Source organism: Sciurus carolinensis, chromosome 1 (genome assembly GCF_902686445.1).
Source record: "Sciurus carolinensis chromosome 1, mSciCar1.2, whole genome shotgun sequence".
In the NCBI taxonomy this organism is placed as follows: domain Eukaryota; kingdom Metazoa; phylum Chordata; class Mammalia; order Rodentia; family Sciuridae; genus Sciurus; species Sciurus carolinensis.
The window spans coordinates 97798279-97816586 of NC_062213.1; the positions used below are offsets into that span (position 1 = coordinate 97798279).

At 41.3% G+C, this 18308-nt stretch overlaps 1 protein-coding gene across 2 annotated transcripts; it reads left to right on the forward strand.

The window, feature by feature from the left end:
- Nucleotides 1-1044: 1044 nt before the first annotated feature.
- Nucleotides 1045-16619, forward strand: Tdrkh (tudor and KH domain containing). Of its 2 annotated transcripts, none has more exons than XM_047550843.1 (14): nucleotides 1045-1181; nucleotides 9743-9891; nucleotides 10646-10752; nucleotides 11336-11525; nucleotides 12216-12355; nucleotides 12470-12791; nucleotides 13574-13734; nucleotides 13889-14061; nucleotides 14281-14345; nucleotides 14607-14758; nucleotides 14975-15076; nucleotides 15359-15455; nucleotides 15637-15728; nucleotides 15917-16619. In XM_047550843.1, exons 2-13 carry the CDS (start codon nucleotides 9768-9770, stop codon nucleotides 15687-15689), a joined length of 1686 nt encoding a protein of 561 aa, XP_047406799.1. In that variant the 5' UTR covers nucleotides 1045-1181; nucleotides 9743-9767; the 3' UTR covers nucleotides 15690-15728; nucleotides 15917-16619. The 2 variants fall into 2 exon arrangements, with proteins under 2 accessions (XP_047406799.1, XP_047406806.1); XM_047550850.1 differs by having other exon boundaries at nucleotides 16119-16619.
- The last annotated feature ends 1689 nt before the right edge of the window (nucleotides 16620-18308 follow it).

The following is an 18308-nucleotide window of genomic DNA, read 5'->3' on the forward strand; positions in this document are numbered from 1 at the left end:
AAGATCTCCCAGTGACAAGGAGGGCCCAGCTCCTTGTTCCCAGGGTGAGCCTCGAGGGCCGGGCGTGGGGGCGGGTACAGAGTGAACCAAGTGGGGCGCAGGCCGAGTTCGTGAGGCTCCCCGCAGCACAGAAGCAGCAGCTGGGCCCAACCGTTCTTAACGGTCCAGGGACCCAGACGACGGCTGGAATTCAATCTTCCAAAGCAAACCGCCGCCTGCAGAAATCCACCCCATTCTCGCCCCAACAGAAACGTCCTTTGGGATTGTCCCGTCAATCCCCAGGGAAGGGCAGGCCCCAGACGCTGCAGCGTCCGAAGATCCCTTACCACCGCAGTGGGAACTCGGGTCTCATCTCCGCTCCCGCTGCAGTTTCGATCCACATCGTGTCACGTCTCGGCAGGAACAGACGCGTGGATCTTTCATCTATGTGGTGCAGCGCCTTCCCCTACCCACGAAATCTATTTTATATGTTTTCAAATTAAAAAAAAAAAATGTTTTCCGCCTTTCCTGAGCTCCTGTCACGATGTGGGGGACCAAGAGAGGATTAAAAGAAAAAAAAAAAAAAAAAAAAAAGCCTAAGAGAAAAAAGTGGTGGAGAGCCGCCCGAATTAGGCTGCTCTCCCAATGGCTACCGGGTTACGGAATGGCACGGGTTTTGTACAGAAACACTACTTCTGTGAGAACTGTAATACGCCGAAGTGATTCAACCCCCTAGCACCTGGGTCCCAGGCTCTGGAGCGCTGATTTTTCCCGCAAGGTTTAGGAGGCGGGAAGCCTCCTGGGTAATTGGCTTCGAGATGGACTGACAGGACTCCCTAAAGCTTCTAATTGGCTGTTTAATTCTCAGCAGGTGCAATCTCAATGAACAACATCTGCCTTTCCTGGGTCTTATTGGCTGAAGGGGGTGGGCCGGCTTTGGAGTACATCCGGGTAATTGGATATCAGCGCGCCGCAGCTACGTCGCTCACGGCAGGCCGATGGAAGGATTGGTTACAGTGGAATGGAGGTGATTGGTCAGACAGAGAGCGGGGCGTTGATTGGTGAAGGCGGGCTGCGGGGGTGGGGAAGTGGTGGCTGAAGCACAGCCAGCTGGGCTCCAGTCGCTGTGAGTGTGGGAGGAGGCGGCGGCCGCAAGGGTGAGGTGCGAGGCGGAGCTCTCGGGAGCCGACTTTGGAGGAGCGGTAAAGGCGGGGCTCAAGAGAGGGAGTTTTAGGAGACGCCGGGCCTGAACAGCCCTGGCAACTGGGAGGCAGGAATGTGGGGTTGAGGGAAGGGAGGCGTCCTCTGCGCCCCCGGGCGAAGTGAGGATGTGGGGCCCAGGGGCGAGTGTTAGAGTCCCGGGCTGTGAGGCGCAGTTTGGCAGCAGCTTTACCTCTGGGACCTAGTAATCGGCTTCAAAAGAAATGCTCACGTACCACGGACCCGATGCGAGGGGGTTTGCCCCAAGTCAATTTGCGTTATTGGGTCTTCTTGAGACTGACAAGTGCTATCAATTTATGAGTTTGTCTTTTATTTTACCTAGCATTTTCTTAAGTTATCTCTAATGAGATAACTATTCTTAATTGCCAGAATATGCGCTGGGTTTTTGGTTCGTTTTTCCAATATTCCTCAACGGAGTATCCTTGCAGGGTTTGACTGATTTGACTTAACTCATTCCTTGAGAGATCAGCTGGTAGCGCAGTTAACACAAATTCATTTGTAAGGTCCAAAAAGGAGTTAGTGAAATTTAGTTTTTGGTTCAAATGGACAGGTTTAGCCTTATTTATGGACTTCATCTTCTTGTGACACAAACTCCACCACCAAATCAATATTCTCTATCTCCAACACGATCAAATGCCAGTTGTGCCATCCAGAACCTGATAGCCAGCTCCTTGGTTCTACTCTCTGTTAGCACAAAAAGATCCAGCCACACGCAAACTTCACCTATCATCTCAGCTGTTTATTCAGGAACCAAGTCTCATGTAGGACCAGGTGGGGGGCAGGAACAGAGTGACGCCTCTGGACCCTTTCTCCTGGTGGGAAATGAGCACTTGAATAAAGGAGGGGACCAAGTTTTTATAGGTTATACTGAGAGGACATAATTAATGAGCGGGTCAGCTTGGGCACTCAAGAATTTGGGGTCTGTTTTACTACGTGAAATGGAAGGGGGGGTCTGGGGTCAGCAACCATTTTGGGCACTCAGGGAACAGGTTTGTGAGAACCTGAAAATTTGTACTGGGCAATATTTTTACTTGGAGAAGAATGGAGGGTTTGGGTTCAGCATTCAGAGCTTCTCTTTCCCTTCAGGGTCCCATTATACTGTCCCTGGGAAAGGATTTATTTAAGAAAGGATCATTGCTTTGGCTTCCTTTCTAGAGATTGTTCTGTCATTGGGAAAGCTATCAATGTATGACTTTCTTTTTCATTCCCTTTTCTAAGACCTTAACTGTTTTGGGGTTTTTCATTTTCCATATACAACACCCTAAGACCTTTCCATAAATCAGTTGCTAAGTATTGTGTATTCTACTTATTAAAAATATCTCTGCTGATGAAAGCATGATGCCTGTAAGCCCAGCAACTTGGGAGGCTCAGGTAGGAAGATTTCAAGTTCCAGGCCAGTCTGGGCAACTTAGGATGACCCTGTTTCAAAATTTTAGAAGTTCTGGGGATGCGGCTCAGTGGTAGAGCACTTGACAAGCATGCATGAAGCCCTGAGTTCAATCCCAGTATCCTAAAAACTTTATCCTCCACTATCTACTTCTCTCTCCATCATTGACACCTGGAGTAGTCTAATTGGTCCCTAATGTTGCTGCTTTCCGTTCATTCTTATAACAGACATAGCCATTGATCAAAAATTACAAGCATGGTGTACGTTATGAAGAGATGTTTGGGAAACTGAAAGTTCCTATCACTGAGGCCCAACCTAGTATAGGAGGTCAAGATTGAGGGGGTTTGGCTGGCCTGAGATCCTTGGCCTTGATTTTTTTCAAATATTTTTTAGTTGTAGATGGCACTTTATTTTTATGTGGTGCTAGGGATGGAACCCAGTGCCTTACACATGGTAGGCAAGCACTCTACCGCTGAGCTACAGCCGCAGCCCCCTTGGCCTTGATTTTGATAGTTTCAGAACTGAAAAACTATTAGTGCTTTCAGCCTCCATAAAGAAGTATGATTATAATTGACCTTCAAAACCGAATTATTTCCCTTAAACACCGTACTGTATAGAAATGACTAATCAGCCATGTGACCTTAGTGAAATCCTTTTATATCCCTGAGCCTCAGTTGCCCCAGTTGTAACATCATTAATGAAGAAAATAATCTCTGTGGTCCCCCAGTTCTGAAATTGATTTCTGTGCCCCATAAGCATGAATTCTGGCCAGAAAAGTAATGTTAAAGGCAGAGCGCACTCAAGAACACAGGGGTAGGTTTATTTTGGTTTTCCAAAACCTTTAACACCTTCAGACTTCTGCCTGTCAAAAGCTGTGTCAGACAAGAAGCTCCATGGAAGCAGCTAACTCTTTCTTGACTGTTGTGTCCCCCAAGGCATGCTCATTTTGGATACTCAATTTTCATTTGTTTGGATGAATTGGCAGAAGATAAATTACTTCTATTTTAAATGATTTTCAACTGTGTCCCATCTAAAATATAAACCTTTTAAGCCCTAGCTTCTCCCTACTGTTGCACTGGCCCAGAATTTATATTGTCTTTACACTGCCTAATAGATGTTTTCCTCCTAGTAGACTGTGACTATCTCAGAGCAGGAATTCTTATTCATCCTCTGCCCCCAGCATGTTCAACTAGCATTATAAAACTGAGCACAGGACTGGGGATATAGCTCAGTTCGCAGAGTGCTTGCCTGTCAAGCACGAGGCCCTAGGTTCAATCCCCAGTACCACCAAAAAAAAAAAAAGGCACACTAATAATGAAGACAAGCTTTGCACTTTGGAGACCACATGAGTAAATATATGAAGTAACCAGGAGAGGACAAAAAGGTAAAATCATTCCTAGTCATCAAGAATAGATTATTTCTTCAGGGCTGGGACTGTAGTTCAGTAGCAGAGCACTTGCCTAACATGTGAGGCATTGGGTTCAATCCTCAGCACCACAAAAAAATAAAGATATTCTGTCCATCTACAACTGCAAATAATTTTTTTTTTTAAAGAGACTAGGTTATTTCTGATTTGTGGATGCTAATCCACAACAAAGGGTGAGGAGGAGAAGAATAGAAGTCTATTGGATTAGACAAGGGGAAACAAAGGGAAGGGAGGAGAGAGCGGAATAGGAAAGACAGTAGAATTAATTGGTCATAACTTTCCTAGCCTTGTATTTGTATACACAACCAGGGTAACTTCACATCATGTAAGACCACAAGAATGGGAACCTAAATAGAATAAGTTATACTCTATGTTTGTGTATTCTGCCAAAATGCATTCCACTGTCATGTATAGCTAAAAATAAAAAAAAAAAAATTTTTTTAAAGAATAGATTATTTCTTATTATAGGAAAGTGTACTTTGGGAGTTATTAAGCATAACAAGTTAATAAGCATAACAAGTTAGACATGGTACCACATGCCTGTAATCCCAGCAGCAGCTTGGGAGACGGAGGCAGGAGGATCATAAGTTCAAAGGTAGCCTCAGCAATTTAGTGAGATCCTGTCTCAAAAAAATATGCTGGGAATGTGGCTCAGTGGTTGAACACCCCTGGATTCAATCCCTGGTACTCAGAACAAAACCTTATGAAACCAAATTTGTTTCCTTTCCTCTGGTGAATACAGAGGAGTTTATGTGATATTGTGCAGACTTTCATAGAGTCATGAAAGTTTTTATTCGCAGGATGTTTAATAAAAGAGGGAGAAGATGATTTTTATTCAGTGATTTGGGGAAAGTACCTCATAAATGAAAACAGCCTACTTTAAACTCAGTCCTTCCATCCTTTCCCTAAAAAAGCAGGGTGAAAGGAGCAGTATTTCCTCAATTTCATGCTCCAGTCTCTAAAAGTGATTTACTAGATCCACTGAACAACTAATTGTCCCAAAGAGACAAGACACTTGAAAAGAGTCCCCACCAAGATTATAAAAGAAGGTTTTGATTTTTTTCTTCAGGTTATGAGTATAGGCAAGAGGGTAGATTAAACTTATTTAAAACTCCAGCCTAGAAAAATCAACATGGCAAACTCCTGGTAGCTCTGAAGAATTTTATTCTGTTCTAGTCAGTAAAGCTTTCATTAAAGCAATCTGAGCCAGATGCAATTGGAGTGGGGGAAGTTCTGGGGCTTGAACTCTGAGCCTTGTGCATGCTAACCAGTAGCTCTACCACTGAGCTACATCTTCAGCATACCAGATGCAAATTCTGGTAGTCTGTCTGAATGGTAATAAAAAAGCCACCTCTAATCTCTTTACCTGTATTTGCTCCTAGAAGTGATCTTTCCATGCTGGGTCTCCTTCCTTCTTGGCTCCTCCTCATAGGCTTTCAGGGAATGCTGTTTTGGAACCAGTTTTATTCCAGAGTCCTGTATTAGAATATTTTAAGCCTTACTAGGAAAAAACTAGTTTTTTTCAAGGTGAAAGATTTTTGTTTAGATGTTATTGTTTGGGTTGAATATTTTTATCTGGAGACAAATTATAGCATAAATTTCATTTACTTTTTTTTTGTACTGGAGATTGAACTGGGCACCTTACCACTGAGCTACATTCCCAATGCTTTTTATTTTATTTTGAAACAGGCTTGCTAAGGTTCCAAGGCTGGCCTTGAACTTGTGATCCACTTGCTTATCCTCCCAAGTCACTGGGATTACAGGCCTGCGTCACCATGCCTTAATCATCCTTTTTTTTTTTTTTTTTTTTTTTTTTTCTTTTTTTTAAAAGCAAGTCTCATTAAAAGCCGTGTGAGTACTGTCTTTAGGTTTTTTGTGTTTGTTTTTCTTGCACCCAGTGCTGGGGATTTAACCCAGGACCTTGTGCTTGACAGGCAAGCACTCTACGAACTGAGCTATGTCCCCAGCCCTAGGGTTTTTTTTTTTTTTTTTTTTTTTAAATCATCTTCAGTGTTTTCTACCAGTGTTTATTTTGAATTGAAAGTAATCAAAACAAAGAATAAAACACCTGGTATCATTACCTTGGTAGGAAAAGGAAGGTCAGGAAGGGATTTCTGAAATCACTTTAAAAGATTTTTCATATACAAATAATAACCCAGGCTCTGGGGGTGAGATTAGGTAACCTCTTCAAGCACATGTACACGTCTATAAAATAGGGTTAATTTTTCCTGCCTTACAGAGTTGCATAAATATTGAATAAAATAATATAAAGTGCCTAGTAGTAGCTACTTAGCACACTTACCTTTTTATCATTGTGTTCTTAGTGCCACAGCAGCATCTGGCACATAGTGCATAATAAATGTGGTTAAATTGTCTTGGTGAAGCCAGTCCAGAGGACCCAGGAATAACAGTTACACATAGTTTGAACAAGTACTGTCATGAAAGTGTCATTCACAGGGCATTGTGAGCTAAAAAAGAACCTCCTCCTCAGTCAGCCAGCACTGGAAATCCCAGAGGCCTCAGAAGAATAGGTGATATTAAAAATGAAACTTGAAGAAATATAATTTTACCAGGGATGCCTAAATGGGCTGAGAAGTAAGATTAGGAAGACATAAGTGGCACATGTCAGAGCAAGGATACCTAAGTGCACCCTGTTCAACTAGTAGAGGTAGGATAAGAATATGAAGATGCAGGCAAAGATCAGATTATATAGAACCTTTCATGCCCTTAAGTTTACATGTAGGCAACAGAGATTCACTAAAGAAATGAGAGAACATTTATTCATTCGAAAAACTATTAACCAAATATTTGTTGAGTGGCTACTATGTGCTAAGCACTGGGGAATGAAACAAAATAATTTGTCCTTAAGATATTTACATTCTAATGTGGAAACAATAAACACCTTACACGTTATTATGACTTTGACTCAGAATGAGAAATAAATTTGACTTTCTTCAGAGGTTATATTGAGAATAAACTGAATGGACAGTGGCAAATTCAAGAACATATTTAAGGTGTTGCAGTAATCTAAACCAACGATAATGGTGATTTAGAGCAGGGTCATAAAAATAGATACAAAGTGTTCAGATTCTGGATAATTTGAATGTAAAGTAGAAAAGTTGTTAACAGACTGAATATGCAGTTAGGATGACAAAGATTTTTTTGCCTATGGAATTAAAACAGTGGTGTTGCTGTTTACTGAAATGGCAAAGACTTCAGGAAGGAAGTGGATCAGGAGTTCAATGCTGTACCTATTAAGTTTGAGGTGCCTACTAGACATCAAAAGGATGTCATTGAGTAGACAGTTGGATATACAAACCTTGGAGCACAGGAGAAAGGTCCTAACTAGGTAATGAATTTGGGAGTTGGTAGCATATAGATGGAATTTAAAGCCAGACCATGAATGAGACTTGATGAGATCACTCAGGAAGTGAAAGTAGAAAAGAGAAAAGAACAAAAGGACAGACCCCTGCGATACTCCAGTGTTTGGAGGTTACAAAGAATGAGAAGGAACCAGCAACTGAAACTGAGCAGTCAAAAAGGGAGGAGAAGAGGGGTCTGGTGGCACATGCCTATAATGCCAGTGACTTGGGAGATTGAGGCAAGAAGATCAAAAGTTAAGTCAGCCTCAGCAATTTAGTGTGGTCCTAAGCAATTTAGCGAAACCCTGTCTCAAAATAAGAAGGGCCAGGGATGTGGCTCAGTGGTTGTTGTCCCTGGGCTCAATCCCTGGTACCAAAAAAAAAAAAAAAAAAAACACAGAAGGATGTGCTGTTGGGGAAGCCAGGCAAAGAAAAGAGGATATCACAGGCTATGCCAGATACTGTGGCAAAGTCATGGAAGATGAGAACTGAGAATCAGTCTTTGGACTTAGCAATGCAAAGTCAATGGTGACTTTGACAAGAGCAGTTAGAGTAGATTCATGAAGAATATTTGAGGACTGAAGATTTGGCACTCTATAGAGCCTTCATGTAAAAGGAAGGAAGGAAATGGATGTAGTTGGAGAAATAAACAGAATCAAGATAGATTTTCTTTAAGAAAGGAGGATGTTTGTCTGATGACGGTAAGATCCAGTAGAGAGAAGAACACTGACAATGTAAAGAAAGGAAGAGAAACTGGTGGAGCAACACTAGTATGAAAGAATTCACCTATAGGAATAAGAATTCATCCATGGTCACAGGAGAAAAGATTAGGTATTTAGGCACAAGTGAGGGTGGAGACCAGTAAATGTGTGGAAGCTTGTAGATATTGTAAGTGCAAAAGGACGGCAAGCAGACTTCCACAGATTCAGAGAAGCCTTTATTCCTTCGCAGATTCAGGCACCATTCAGGTCCACTTTCCAGATGGGAAAATGGTCGTCAGTTACAGAGGGGGTTCTGGTTTTATAGGGTACCATGAGGATGATGTAATCATTGGAAGTCCTGCACATGCAGTTTTGACCTTCAGGGACTAGTTGTACAGGTTAAAACCAGACCCTGAGGGATGAGTATTCAAATCTTGCTCATTGTCATTCAGGACTAATTTGACAGGAGGAAGGCCGAGGTTTAGGGCCTGGCATTCCATATCTGAAACTTTCCTTTAGGACCCATTGTTATCGGGAATGCACTGGGAGAGGGTTAATGTTTGGCCAATTTCCTTTCCCACTTCCCGAGCCACACCATCCATCCATTTTCTTGGGGAGTTGTTGTATAGAAATATTATTTTCCATAACCCTTCAGATATTTTCTCTGAAGGCTCTGCTTTCTCAGTGAAATAGGGAGCAAAAACATCATTTGGAAGAATGGAGGAGACACTAGAGGTTCAAGAAGAGAAGGTGTGAAATCATTGGGAGAATTTAAATATATGTAAAAAATAAGGAATTATAGTGAAGGAAATGTGAGGATTTGCTTGGCAGGAAAACAAATAAATGGTGTCAGATTAATAGCAACAAGGCCAGTAAGTCTAAAGAGATTTGATGTGCTTCTGAATCAGGCCAGGTGCTGTGTTGTTGGAAATATTATCATATAGGTAGTAATTGAAGCTACAGGTGTGTATGAAATTGCCCAAAGATCAGAGTGCCATTAGTAATGGGTAGAAAGCACAGGAAGATAAGCCCCAGACTCTGAAGGACCTGCCAGGGAAAACAGGAGGAGAAACCAAGAGAAAGAGGACACAGAGACCAAAGATTTTTGGGAAGGGAATGGCTGCTTTCCTGCTGCAGCAGAGGGGTAAGATAAGTTTCATATATCTTCTCTAGGTTGATGAGTTAGGAAGTTAGGTCTGGTGAAGGAGGAGACCAGAACTTCATTTCACTGTTGGTTGAGGATTAAATAGAATCCAGAAGCACAGACAGTAAACAAAGTCTGTATTTATAAGATTGTACTAAGCCTGGAATGGCACTCCTTGTAGAACATCTTCTGTTAGGTCCAGAAGCATAGATAAGGAGTTTTAAATAGTTTGATATGAAATTTATATGTTTTAAAAAATATTTTATTTGGTCCTTTATCTTCTAAAACTGATTAATGTACATTTCTCCTTGGGGGAAAAACGTAAAATAGTTGTATGTGTATATGTCCCTTCACTAACCTTTTAAAATACCCTGAGACCTTTTCCATGAAATAGATTTTGAGATTTCTGAAGCTCTTGAAATGGGAAATTAGTAATGTTTTTAATAACAATGTGTTCTCATATCCCTCTGTCAGCCATACTAGCATTTGATGAAAGCTTTTTCCTTGGTTTGCTTGTTTCAGGATGTAAGTCAGAGTATAGCAGAAAATGTCCACTGAACGGACTTCTTGGACAAACATGTCCACTATTCAGAAAATAGCCCTGGGCCTTGGGATTCCAGCCAGTGCAACAGTTGCCTATATCCTATACCGCAGGTATAGGGAAAGCAGAGGTATGTAAACCCCACAATCGTGCCTGTGAAAATACTCCAACCACTTTGCTGCCTTAAGTTGAAATGAAACTCTTTCCTTGCCATACCAGGTATTGTTTGGTGAGATATTATTGACTTTCTCTGAGGAATTTGAAAATATTTGATTTCTTCTTTTCTGTGTTCTTACTGTGAAATAACTCCTAAGGCCATTGAACTGTTCCCTTTAGCAAAATCAATGTGACAGAGGGTTTTTTGTTTTGTTTGTTCCTTTTAATTAGTCATTAGGAGAAGATAGTTTCCCCAAAGGCTGAACCTAGAGAAATAACTAACGTACAAATTAGTTGGGAGAAGTTTTGAGTCTAATGGATGACTTGGACAACTTCTGGCCTTCATTCTTCTCTAGGAGTCATGTCTTAGAAATAGCTTATCCAAAACCCAGAAAACCTTTTCATAATCTGCTTTTCCCATGTTAGCATCTGAATAGTATCCCAAAGACCCTGTGTGTGGGGTGGAGGGGGGGTGGTATGTGTGCTGGGGATTGAACTCAGCCTCCTGAATACTACGCATGTACTCTACCATTGAACAATGCCCCCCATCCCATCTCTGATCTTTTAGGACCTTCTAATTTTCACTCAGATGCTTCTGTTTGTCATTATGAAAGACATTCACAGTTTTATCTCTTTGATCATTGTCTCTGACAACCAGATTCAGAGGAGGGATGATGGTAGTTTTCTTGTGTGTTTAAGTCTGATCTAATGAGCCATGATCTGTGCAGAAGAGCGGCTGACATTTGTTGGGGAGGATGACATCGAGATAGAGATGCGGGTTCCCCAAGAGGCTGTGAAGCTCATCATTGGCCGGCAAGGAGCCAATATTAAACAGGTAAGTGTGCAAGCAGGCAAACAGCTTTCCCAGCAGTGTTTCTATTTATTGACTTCTCATTTCCTTCCTCTAACCCTGTATCACAAAACGCACGCTATGATGAAGTACAGAAACTTTTTAACTATGCTATTTTTCCTTCCAGAGATGAGTACTTCTCCCTAGAGAATGGATGATTTAGCATAAAATAGGGGTTTTTAAGATGATTCTCAACTGTTACACATTGAACTAGTTTTTTCTGGAATTAATGAACTCTCATTTTTGCCTAGTTTTTCTTATCACCCTCCATTGTTCAGTTGAAATGTCAAGAAAACAAAATCTTTAATTCTCTAATCAAGATGAAACTGGTGGGGGATGGATTGTAAGCATAGAGAGAAATGGTTGTGAATCAACTGCTACTTGTAATTACTTGGTCATGAATCTCCTTCCTTAAGCAAAAGTCAGTGAAGACTAATTATAGCATTCTGATTTAGCTGATGGTTTTGGTCAATTCCATCTACCTCAAGGGTTTGATTTAGAGTGTCCTTATCTGGGCCCAAATGGGAGCTCTTCCAGAATGAACTGCCATGTCTCCTTCTCTTTACAGCTGCGGAAACAGACAGGTGCTCGGATTGATGTGGACACAGAGGATGTAGGCGATGAGCGAGTGCTGCTTATCAGTGGTTTTCCTGTACAGGTGTGCAAGGCCAAGGCAGCAATCCATCAGATCCTGACAGAGAATACCCCAGTGTCTGAGCAGCTCTCAGTCCCCCAGAGATCTGTGGGCAGAATCATAGGTACCACTGGACAGTTTCCTCTGCTGTTTCCTTTATTCTTTACTTTTGCCTTTCTTTCATATCTTCCCAAGGATTCTCCAGGCTACTCCTCCTTCACCTTACTGAAAGAAAAAAAAAAAAAAATGGAAATTAAATCCAGAGCTTTACTTTCTTATAGAAACAAAACCCATTACCTCAAGAAGTTGTGTGATCTGAACCTTACAAATAGGTTCCAGAAGGGTTCTGGTAAATGTAGTTACTTCATAATACGTTTTGAGGGAAGCTAGAGCTACTCATGCTGTCCCAAGTCATTCAAGACAGTGCTTTATATGGCACTTGTAATGCTTTCCCCTGGATCATTTCTTTAATGCTGCTGTTTGAGGAAAAAAACTGTCCTGTCCTCATTCAGGGTTCTGATACGATGTCATCTTAGGAGATGGTAATGTAAAGAATATATAGCCTTGCTGAGTAGCCAAAAAATGAAAATGGTATGAAGTTAGCCTACCCAAAGTATGGAGTTTAAATAAAATGGGTAAATCAGAGTCCTGTATTCTCTTCCTACGGTAATGACTTGAAGAACTCATGATTGCCATGCACCATCTTGCATTCTGTTCAGTTTGAAAATGAGAATCGACTCCCTTCTCATAGTATTTACAAAATATTGATTTAATAGTTAAGGTCAGACACATTTTTATGTATTATTCAATGTAGGGAGAGGCGGCGAGACAATTCGTTCTATCTGTAAGGCCTCTGGAGCCAAAATTACCTGTGACAAAGAATCAGAGGGGACTTTACTGTTATCAAGACTTATAAAAATCTCAGGAACACAGAAGGAAGTGGCAGCAGCCAAGGCAAGTAGTTGATAGACTTGGATTATTCCTAAGAGTGAGAACAACCCATTATAAATTCCATCCTGGATCAACATTTTGCTGCATATATATCATCCCTTCTCTTATTTTCCACAGCATTTGATACTGGAGAAAGTTTCAGAAGATGAAGAACTTCGAAAGAGAATTGCGCATTCTGCAGAAACCAGAGTCCCACGCAAGCAGCCAATCAGTGTGAGAAGAGAGGAAGTGACAGAACCCGGTGGAGCTGGAGAACCAACTTTATGGAAAAACAACAGTTCTAGCATGGGGCAGGCTACACCCCTGGCAGTTTCTCCTTGCAAAGGAAGTGGTGACATGGCTATTGTAGGACCAAAAGATGGTTCCAAGGAGAAACCTAATGATGACAGCTTTCAGAAGTCTAGAGCCCAGACCAGTCCTGAGATGTCCATGTTTGAAAGTATGTAACAAGGAACATATGAAGGACAGGAATACTGGCTTAACCGAACCAAAATAGGAAGCAATAAAAAAATCAATTGGTGTGACTGTATTTATAAGTCTATCATCATAGATTAATGTTCTATTTTACTTAATACTAAACATTAATATTTTTCTGAATATGAGCTATCTGGTGAAGGAAAATGATATAGGAATATGCTAACACAGGAAACTAGTCTATGAACAATACATCAAATAATTGAATTTACATTATATTCTTTCTCCAGACATACTTTTTAAATGGTAAATTCTCAGCCCAATTTTTCTCTTTTTATTACTTATCTCATTGTTGGTTCTAAAAACCATCACTCTTCAAGAAGAACAAAAAGGCCAATAACTTTCTCTTCTATCCAAAGGTGCTAACATGGGCAGGAAAGACAAGGACCTTCAAGAGGCTCCTTGGCTTGTCCAAAGCCACAGTGATAATCCGGAATGGGATCTAGAACTAGCAGAATAGCTGTCCATGTACCTGATCCTTCTGCAGCTAGCAAATAGAAGAGTTACCTCTATTGTAATTGGTGACTGATTTGAATACATGACGCATAACAAAGAATGTAAACTTATTACTCACTTACATAGAAAGTTACAAAAAATAACTAAGTACCTTTCTTCCATGGTCCCTCCAGCCATTTTTAAAATGGTTAACAGCCTTTTGGTATTTGTATATCATTCCCCTGATGCATTCTCCCCTCTTTCAACCAGAGATGGTTCTGATATAGTCACAGTCCTTATCACTGTGTTCAGTCCCCAGTCCTGACTTCAGTTTTCATGCTGATGAGTACTTAGAAGTCTACGTCTCTGCTTCTGAACACCCTAACCACTTCTGGATCCAAATCATTGGCTCCCGCAGCCTGCAATTAGATAAGCTTGTGAGCGAGATGACCCAGCACTATGAGAATACTCTGGTAAGTCACCTTAGGGACAGGACAGTGCTGGGGCATATCTTTTTCATTGTCATATATTTTCTTCCTCTGGGACAACATTATTCTTTCTTCCTTCTGTTATTCCCTGCCACTTCATAACTCTCCCTCCTCCTTAACTCTTCATCCCCATGTATAGCCTGAAGACTTGACTGTGCATGTAGGAGATATTGTAGCAGCACCTTTATCTACAAATGGTTCCTGGTATCGAGCCAGGGTCCTTGGCACCTTGGAGAATGGGAATTTGGACCTCTACTTTGTTGACTTTGGAGATAATGGAGATTGCCCACTGAAGGATCTCAGGGCTCTCAGGTCAGTGTGGAGTCCCAGGTGGAGTCAGCTATGCTCAGGTCAGTGTGGAGTCAGCTATGGCCATAGAGTGGTAACACCAGGGCAATTTGGAAGGGAACCTGTTTATAAAGAACAGGTGAGTAACTTCTGGCTCTAGATTAGTTGGTTTTGTCTCAAAGCAAGGAATATAAATTGTCTCTTCTAGCCTTTGGATTCTAATTTGAATTTCTTTCACTTTAGAAGTGACTTCCTAAGCCTTCCATTTCAAGCAATAGAATGTAGTCTGGCACGGATTGCCCCGTCAGGTAAATCAGTCATGCCACCTATTGACCTTGCCTTCAAATAGAATAACATTCATATAGCACATGGGAGGTACCTTTTCCTTACTAACTCTAGAAAGCAACAGCCAGAAACTTGCTCAACTTTCAGAACTGAACCCCCCCAGAGAAGAAAATAAATGCCTTCCTGGATAGTGAGGGGTGGTTCCAACTTCCCTCCAGAGTATAATCGCCACCCTGACAGCACTGACCCCTTCCAAGGCACCCCTATTTGAAATTTCCCACCAGGTGAACAATGGGAAGAGGAAGCTTTGGATGAGTTTGACAGACTGACTCACTGTGCTGATTGGAAACCCCTAGTGGCCAAAATCTCTAGCTATGTCCAGACTGGGATCTCAACTTGGCCAAAGATCTATTTATATGACACAAGCAATGGGAAGGTAAGAGCAGGATTCATGTTCTACTTACGTTGTCATGTGGATTTTCATAGCTTCTTTCTTTCTTTCCCAGAAATCCTTACCTGATATTCCTACTTCGTTAGATCCTGTGCACCATCTCATCAAAGGAATATCTTTAAAGTACTGATCCCATCTCTTCTGCTTCCTCAGATTTGCCCCTTAAAAAGAACATCATTTCCTTTTCACTTTTTCTCTTAGAAACTTGATATTGGGTTAGAATTAGTTCGTAAAGGATATGCAGTTGAGCTTCCTGAAGATGTGGAAGAAAACAGAGCTGTCCCCGACATGTTAAAGGATGTGGTAAGTGAGCCATTGTAGTCATTTGAGTGCTTCTTCCGGGAAAACATTCTAGTTATGACGTTTTATTAACTTTCAGTGAACTGAAGCCTATGCTGCCCTGGGAACCTTTAGATTGCTTCATTTTCAAACTACTTGGAAAATGTTGATCAAAGGAAGCATTGTGTTTCTCTTGGCAGCCAAATTCAACTGCCTTAACCAGATTCTATGAACAGAATGATAGGATAGCTTCTTTTTTCCTACCAACCAAGATGTTGTTCCTTTTTCTTGTTTTCATGTCCTCAGGCCACAGAAACAGATACCTCTCTTGCCAGCCTGCTCACTGAATCCAAAAAGAGTCCTGGAGAGATGGCACATACCCTGTCCTGCCTTAGCTTATCAGGTACAAACAGAATTACCCACCTAGAGCATCTTCGTAGGTTACCTTTTCTCAGCCTCTCCAGACTAGTGAGGTTAAAGCTAGGTTCCTAGATCACTGAGCACCAAGAACCCATTTTTCTCCTGTGCCTGACAGTGCCTGCTAGAATAGGGCAAGGTCTAACTTTCTCATTTCTCCTTGTTAGAAGCTGCCTCTATGTCTGGTGATGATAACCTTGAAGATGACTACCTACTCTGAAGTCTGGGCTTCCATTGGCTCAGCCATCTGCTTTGCTGTGTGAGTGGAGCTATCATCTCTCTGTAGCAACAGGGAAGTAATGAGGGTGACTGCAGGGGCCTTGCTTTATTTTCTCTTCCCTATGCCCTACCTTCATATATTTCTCCTCAGTTGCTTTCCTGCAGCTTAACTTGCTCTCAGATTGAGCCCTTTCAAGCTTTTTGTCTCTGTGTTTGTGTCTTTGGCAGGATTTTGCACAGGATTTGGTGCCTGGAGAGAGAAGTCTATGATAAAGATATCCATGCAGTCCTTTATTACACACACAATCTGGCTTGCTGTGGACCAAATCCATTTTCTCCTTCCATTGAATTACTGGAAGAATGCAGAGCAGTGGGAGACAAGTACATCACCCCATCTCACCACCTTCTCCATCCTTCCCCTGTCTTTCAGTGTTTGGATGCTGTGTCCTCTGCCAGTCATAATGCACATCACTGCTAGACTGTGTCCTTTTTCTGGCTGGGAAACAGCCAGAGTTTGGTCATTGGAAATGATGATTCTGCAGACCTGTGACTCACCTCATCAGGTGACTCTGGTTAAGGGAAGTGTTTGAACAGGGAACTCAAAGACTGTAGTTGAAATCAGGAGGCAAAGGCAAAAATCAACATAAATGTATTAAAAATCTTTAGGAGGTGGGAAGAGAATACCACCTGTCAGAGTCAATTGCTAATGTGTTGTTGGAGACTGGTTTTGGGAACAATGCTCCAGCTATTTCTTTGTGAACTTCAGTTAAAATACAAGTAGAAAAGGAGAAATGTGACTCAGGAAATATTCTACAATTGCTAGTATAGTACTTATATGTGCACATACACACCTTGAGAAAGAACACACATGTATAGTTCTGTTTAAATCATTTGGGGGTTTCTTTGCTTAATAAAGTTCTCAAGAAAATTACCCAGAAACCAAATGCTCATTAAATCGCAAAGTGGAAGCAGGCCTATGGATAAAATATCTTCTGAGTCTAAATCTGGTGAGAATTTTCAACCACTTCATATCACAGGCACCATCTATGAAACAAGTGACCCTTAATGTTACCGGAACTAATCAATCATTCATTAAAAACCATACCAATTTAGGTTTAGGCTATTAAATAAGAACCCCTCCTAAACTATTGGAAATAAAAGGCCTGGATTAGGATTTTAGAATCCTGGATTCCAAGAATAGGTCTCCACTATAAACTTATTTTAAGACTTAAGTAGCTTTTTTTCTCATTAGCATATGTCCATTTCTGACAGTATTGAGGCTTCAGTGAGAATCATGAAGGTACTTAAAAGTAAATACAAATGTAGCTGAGCGTGGTGGCACATCTGTAATCCCAGTAACTCAAGAGGCTAAGGCAAAAGAATCCCAAATTCAAGGCCAGCCTCAGCAACTTAGGCCCTAAGCAACTTATCAAGACCCTGTCTCAAAAAGGGCTGGGGATGTAGCTCAGTGGTAAAGCACCATATTTAATCCTAGTACCAAATTTGGGCGTGTGTGTGTTGTGTGTGCGCGCGCATGTGCATAAGAGAAAGTGTAATGTGGGTGATAAGAATAATGGGCAATGAAATGAACCTTTTTTTCTTTGAGGACAAGGCAAAGCAAACAAACAAAATTGGCACATAAGGATGCCTTATGGCAGGCCCTTTTTTAAATCTAGGGATAAGTTGGGTATCTCTGCATACTGCTTGGCAACTGTATTTTCCCACAACCATAATTTTCAAATTTTTAGAAAACTCAGTAGCAATTAGCAGAAAAGTTCCAGTAAAGGAATGGCTTTAAATAGATCTTACAGTCTTGGAGGAATCCAGGAGGGTTTCTGTTGGACATTCCAGGCACTGACTGCAGTGAACTATTTGAAGTGTGCTCAGCTCTAGAATTGGAACTACCTTTTAAGGGAATCATAAGGCCATTTAGACCCGTTTCCTCACTTCCTGAGGGTCTTTACTTTCATGAACAGAGGTCGCTGATACAAATTATTCATAAGACTTCCTACTTTGGAAAATCAGTATCTCATTTTTACCTGAAGTTCATTACTAGGTATAAAATCTCTTCCTTTAATGTGATCTTCATGTCTTGTCAGTTAATATCCCTTCCTCTGGGTTCCTTATCATTCTCATTCTTCCAATACAACCCAATATTTGCTGTCTGGAATGCCCTCTTTTCTCTGCTATCGCTTACTTATTGAGATCTTCCCTTTGGGCCAAAGCCATTTTGGGTTAACTTTTTGATCTTCAGTTTTCTCATTTGCAAAATGAGAATCAAAACCACCTTCATATAATTTAAGATTAAATGTAATGTTTATAAAGTGTTTAACACTATCATGGCCCCATGGGCCAAAGCCAGGAGGCCCATGTACCTTCTCAGTTCCCCCCACAATTTGGACTGAAATTTGTGGATAAAAGCATCCTAATGAGGCTTATCCTTTCTGAACTCCCTAGTTGATTGGTCTTTGCCATTTCCAGGTAACTCAGTAAATAGAATAAGGAAGTGGTTTTGGGGTTAGGGGAAAATAAAAGGAACCTAAAATTCTTGAGTCCCTTCCCTCTCTGGCTTGGGTCCCTCAGTCATTGTCCTATAGTGAATTCAACTCAGATTCATGTT

What these genes read in the sequence shown, in the direction of transcription:
- Tdrkh (XM_047550843.1), top strand. Translation starts at nt 9,768, where the DNA reads ATGTCCACTGAACGGACTTCTTGGACAAACATGTCCACTATTCAGAAA. An exon ending in CAGGTATAGGGAAAGCAGAG is followed by an intron (nt 9,892 to 10,645) that starts GTATGTAAACCC and finishes TGATCTGTGCAG; the next exon opens with AAGAGCGGCTGACATTTGTT. An exon ending in AGGAAGTGGCAGCAGCCAAG is followed by an intron (nt 12,356 to 12,469) that starts GCAAGTAGTTGA and finishes TATTTTCCACAG; the next exon opens with CATTTGATACTGGAGAAAGT.